This window comes from Vigna radiata, chromosome 8, assembly GCF_000741045.1.
Source record: "Vigna radiata var. radiata cultivar VC1973A chromosome 8, Vradiata_ver6, whole genome shotgun sequence".
Taxonomy (NCBI): Eukaryota; Viridiplantae; Streptophyta; class Magnoliopsida; order Fabales; family Fabaceae; genus Vigna; species Vigna radiata.
The window spans coordinates 5,085,362-5,091,189 of NC_028358.1; the positions used below are offsets into that span (position 1 = coordinate 5,085,362).

The window sequence follows — 5,828 nt, forward strand, 5'->3', positions numbered from 1 at the left end:
TGTTGGTTATTTTAAATTGTTAATGTTTTAAAATAAATCTCCTATTTATTAGGGAGAATAAGTCATTAGTCAGTTAGCATATTTTATTCCTAGATAGGTGCTGTTTTAAATTTAAGTAACTGCCCATTATTCAGAACAGTTGTGATATTCTGTTTTTTTTGGCTTTTATAAGTCACGCTTGATTATTCAATAAAATATACACTTAGACAAATTTTATTCTACGTACCTATTTTATAACCCCTATGTTTGAGATTAGAAGTTGAAAAATCTTTAGTAAGATTTTATCATAAATAACTTATGTATTCTTAAAAAAAAAGCGTGACAGAAAATAAAATTTTAAAAAAGTTTCTTTCCAGAAAGACTTGTGGTTAACAAACACAAACTCGAACTCAGATTCAACTCATTCCTTCGAGATATTATCTAGTTAAATAATGCATCCTTCCCATGATTAAGTGCTTAAAAATTGATGGGTAAAAACATATAGTCCTTGACGTCAAAAGATAAAGACGTGTAATTATGATAAGTGATATAGTGCAATAAAAAAAATGAACACTGGTAGTTGAAATTTTATAATCATTGTACTTAATAGTTTACAGAAGTGGAATAAAAATCATCAAGATATCAATCTTTTGTAGATCTCATGTTAAATTAAAGAAGATCAAGAGGGGATGAATTCTTTATAGAAAGAACAATTTATATTCAGTCTTTGAAAAATATGCGCCACATCGTACTATACTTTAACACGCGCTATTTTTTTATCATGCATGCATTTTCCTCAAAAATATTCTTTATTTAATTGTATAATTAAAAATTAAAAAATAACTCTCTAACGTATCTAAATTTTTTATATTCATTTAATATTATTTTTATTTATATTTTTTTTTTGAAAAGTTACAAAATTTTATATTTTTTTTGACCATTTTATTCTTAGCATTACACGCAAATTACTTCAGAAAGTTACTTTTCACATTTGTGTAAAGTACTGTATAATGTTAACAAGTTAATATGTCAGCACCAGTTTTTATAATTTGTCACCCTACAATAGAATGCTGATATCTCTTATCCAATTCTGATCCACTGGTACACGGGTAAGGTTAATCCATATATGATAAGGTCCAGCTACTTTCAATCTCTCTAATTAATGGTTTTGGCTCCACGTACCAAACATAAGTTCTGTACTATATGATTCTCCTTATAAACAATGTACTCAGTTGGATGATACAGCACTCAAAAACACGTAAGCATTATTATCTTCCATCCTTCATTGAAAAAGCCATTGTCTTTTGTCGTTTCTAATGAGCAATAATCCAGCATTTGCAGGTGCAAGATGAAGTTGTGTGGTCCTACAATAAGAGATTCTTAATTGGATAAGAGATTTAGATCCTTTTCATCTAACAAACAAAACACACAACACACCTCACAAACCAAAACCATGTGCTTTTTCTACTGCCTCTGGTTTTCCATACAAACAAAACCAGTGTCTGTGTTTTCCACTGCCTATATCCCATACTATATATTAACAACAGCCTTCGCCCCATTCATTATTCATCTTCAACTCATCAATATTCTCCATAAACACATCAAACTTTCTCACTACCTTGTTCTTACACACACACACACAGAAAAAAGGAGACTTTTAGCATCGCTACTTTCAGTTGTTCAAGAGTCGAGAATGAGTTCTACAAGTCGTGCTTGGACTTGGACCGTGGCAGCAAGTGTTGGAGTGGTGGAGGCCTTGAAGGACCAGGGCATCTGCAGGTGGAACAGTGTTTTGAGATCAGCACAGCAACATGCTAAACATAATATGAGATCTTTGTCTCACACCAAGAAGCTTTCTTCTCAATCAGCTGCCATGGCTTCTGCGAAATTCAAAGATGAGAAAGCCAAGCAATCAGAAGAGTCTTTGAGAACCGTCATGTACTTGAGTTGCTGGGGTCCCAACTAAACAAAGAATCATGGGTTCTATGCAATTCTGGATTTCCTTTCCCTTTTCTTCGATCATGAAGCGAAGGAAGATAAAGAAATGGATCCAGAGTGTCATCCAACATGCTATATATGCTTGCTTGAACTCAGCATCTGTATAGTATGAAGCATGCCATTTAACTTGCTTCCTTGGAGAAATGCGGATTGAATTTTGAAGACTGAAGCAATGGCTTCTAATTCGTGGCAATAGCCTAAATTCGGTGGATCGAACCATCATTAAATTAAATGAGCACTTGTGACAGAACTATGAATGTATATAGATTAAAGTGGGTCGATTTTGCAAACTAATAATAAGAAAAATGAAGTTGTTCTGCAACTATTTACTAAGATGCTTCTGTTTTTGTCAAATTACTGTTGTTGTTTTAGTATTTTGTTTCTCGTTAGTGTACATAGTGGAATTCTTCTGAGAACAGAATCTAAAACTTGGTTTTTAGACCTTTCTGAACAAAATCATTTCTAGACACCTTAATCAAGTCTACTTTACACACGGTGAAAGAAAGATAAAATAGAAAAAACGTAGGTAATATAGAAAAAATATAGGCTTAATACCTCTATTGGTCCTCTTATTTGTTAACTAATCTCATTTTGGTCATTCAGTTTGCAACAGTCTCAACACATTCTATTCCATCCGTTAAGTGGTAGCAGACGGCGTTAATTTGAGCTGACTTGTATTTTTTTTTATATATTTTAAAATCATTAAGTCCACGTGGATTTTTTTCTTTTTCCGGTACCAGGGTTCTCCATATTCTTCAGCACCACCTCCTTCACCAAAATTCTGGGTGGACCATGACCCTCCTCACTCATTTCCGATTTCTCCAAAATGAATATTCTCGATCAAATCCAAACCGATGTGGACCCCTGTCCTTATTTTAATCAACCAAGAACCCTTCCAAACCCTAACGAATTCTTTCTATTAATTTTCCTCCAGCAATGCCAAAGAAGTAATTTTGCACAGGTATGACCACAAGAGTAATTAAACCCAAACCCACATATAGAAGTGCCCAGAACCTAGAATCTTTCCGCTGTTTTTTTGGAGGTTCAAAGAACATAGTTATTGCTGAGGAAAACAAGAAGCCAAAAATAGGGAACACAAGACCATGTATTATTGCAGCAACGGATCCAAGCACTAAGACAGGAACTTCAGGCTTGTTTAAGTAGGCCAAACGTCTCAAAGAAACCTTTATGGGCTTCTTAGCATCAACTTTATTTTTTTCAAAATCCCCATCTTCATCTTCTACTTCTACAGATTCAACAGAAAAGAAGATTGAACCTCCTCACTTTCTGCCTCCGAGGAGAGTGGGGGGAGACCCTTCGGCTTTTAGGTGTGACAATAGCATTATCTTGCAAGGGAGAGATTCAAGCCACCCTTCCTGTCGTCGTCTTCTTCCATGGTGGCGGCTTCACGTTCCTCTCCCCGGCCACGACCAAGTACGACGCTTTCTGCCACTCCCTGTGCTGCTCCATCAACGCTGTCATCAAACCTGCAGGGAATCAGAGGACGCGAGTTTCTCTCCTTCCTCCGCCACCACAGCTACTTCTGCCGCCACCGCCAAACGAAGAGGGTTCAGGCGTGGGGAGGTCTTCGAGCCCAACCTCCGTCTTGGTCGGGTAAAGATCCCATCTTTTGACGTTGCAATTTGGTCTATTTGGTCTGGGTGTTGCTCATTGAGAAGGGTCTGTGTGGAGTTGAACGGAAAAGAAAGAGAAATAAGGTGAAATGGGGTTTTGCTTTTGAGTTAAAGCTTGTTGCAAAGGGTTTTGGGGGGTTTGAAGGAGAAAATTTGGTTGACTTGGTGAAGGGATGAAGAGATATGTAATGGGTATCACCAGAGGAGAAAAATTTTAAATATTTGGTGTTTTGTTGGACAGTGGTGGTTGTTGGTGATGGCACCGGTAAAGCGGTGACAGGGGAGGACGCAAGGGTGACAGGGGAGGACGCAAGGGAGGGAGAGGGAGGGAGGAGAAGATCTGGTTGTCGTCAGATGTTTCTCAGTCATGTGAGGTGGAACTAAGATGGGAAACACGTCACTCATTGAATTTAATCATAATAATAAAAATAATTACAGCTCAACTCAAATTAACGTCGTCTGTTACCACTTAACGGATGGAATACAATGTATTTGTATTTTCAAAAATTGTGACTAAATTGAGACTGTTGCAAACTTGAGGACCAAAATGAGATTAGTTAACAAATCAGAGGACCAATAGAAGTATTAAGCCAAAAAATATATATTTAATGATGAGTTGTTTAAAACAAGTAACTATGCATATAAATCTTTCTTATCTCATAAGTAGTTATCTATTTGTCCCAAAATAGGATAAGATATTAGTATATTATTCTACTCACTTTTAAATACATACAAAATTACACGAGTCATTTTTCACTGGGACAATCCTAGTTATTTAATGTTACTTTAAAATTTTAAAAAAGTTGAAAATAAAGATATATATTTGTGTATTATTCCTTTTATTATTAATACCTATTATTTTCTCAATGTATATAAAGAAAAAATCAATTTAATTTATTGAAAATAGAAATCTTTAGGAAAAAAGAAAAACATTTAACCCTCTAAGCTTTAGTCTTTTATGAATTTAGGAAATTAATGATGTGTTTCCTTCAAATGATTTACTGGTACTATGATTTGTAACCATGAATTTTCAATGAATTCTATGTTTGCTTTTATTGATTTACGAGATAGATTTGCTTTTATAATTTCAATTTTACTCTTAATATATTAATTGTATTCGATTTAAATAGATTCTTAACATGAATATTAATAATAATAAATAATAATAATAATATATTATTATTGTTATTATTATTATTAACGTTAACTTTTTATTTTTTATAAATACTTTTATAATTAAATATAATATTAACTTAACATTTATCATTTTATATTATTTTAATAATTAAGATGTTTCGGTAATCTTTAATTTTTATTAATTAAACAAATTTTTTTATCTGTTACATCAATTGAATCTTACATTAATTCTCACAAATTTTATTTCAAATCTATTCTAAATTATCCACAAATCTATTAAAAAAACAACAAAAAAAATTACTTTCAAATTTATTCAAATCATCTCCCTCGAATCATATTGTCCAAATCACTACAAACCAACAAAGCATAAATGTTTTTTCCTTTTTTTCTTTCAGTAATATAGCTATAAAAACTTCCAAAAACTCTTCTTTAACTGTATATGTCATTTAGAACTCTGTATTCTCCTGTGTAAACCATTCAAAATGATTTCTTATCATATTGAATTTCATTCATCTTATCCACATGTATTGGTAAAGTTAATTGGTATACTATATATATGTATAGGTTTGGCTCCCTGGTTACACGTAAGATTGACCTCATTAAACAATGTGCAGAATTAAAGTTATGCGGTCCTACATGAACTAGAGTGAAGTCCTTGATACAAAGTGTTGATAGATTCTTTCTTAATTGGATTAGATCCTATCTCCTAAGAAACAAAACACACGCATCAAACCCCACAAACCAAAAACCATGTGCCTATTCCACTACCTCTGGTTTTGCAGACAAACTAAAACCACCGCCTGTATTTTTCACAGCCTCTATATCTCACAATATATTAACAACAACCTGCACCTCATTCATTCATCTTCAGCTCGTTGATATTCTCCATAATCACATTGAACAAGACACTTCATATACTACCTTCTTCTTACAGAAACGATCATTTTATTGTAGTTTTTCAAGAGTCAAGATGAGTTCTTCAAGCCGTGCTTGGACTTGGACCGTGGCAGCAAGTGTTGGAGTGGTGGAGGCCTTGAAGGACCAGGGCATCTGCAGGTGGAACAGTGTTTTGAGATCAGC

At 33.9% G+C, this 5,828-nt stretch overlaps 1 protein-coding gene across 1 annotated transcript; it reads left to right on the forward strand.

The window, feature by feature from the left end:
• Positions 1 to 1,435: 1,435 nt before the first annotated feature.
• LOC106770997 lies at positions 1,436 to 2,310 on the forward strand. Its single transcript, XM_014656865.2, has one exon. It carries the CDS (start codon positions 1,673 to 1,675, stop codon positions 1,943 to 1,945), a length of 273 nt encoding a protein of 90 aa, XP_014512351.2. The 5' UTR covers positions 1,436 to 1,672; the 3' UTR covers positions 1,946 to 2,310.
• The last annotated feature ends 3,518 nt before the right edge of the window (positions 2,311 to 5,828 follow it).

What these genes read in the sequence shown, in the direction of transcription:
- LOC106770997 (XM_014656865.2), top strand. Translation starts at nt 1,673, where the DNA reads ATGAGTTCTACAAGTCGTGCTTGGACTTGGACCGTGGCAGCAAGTGTT.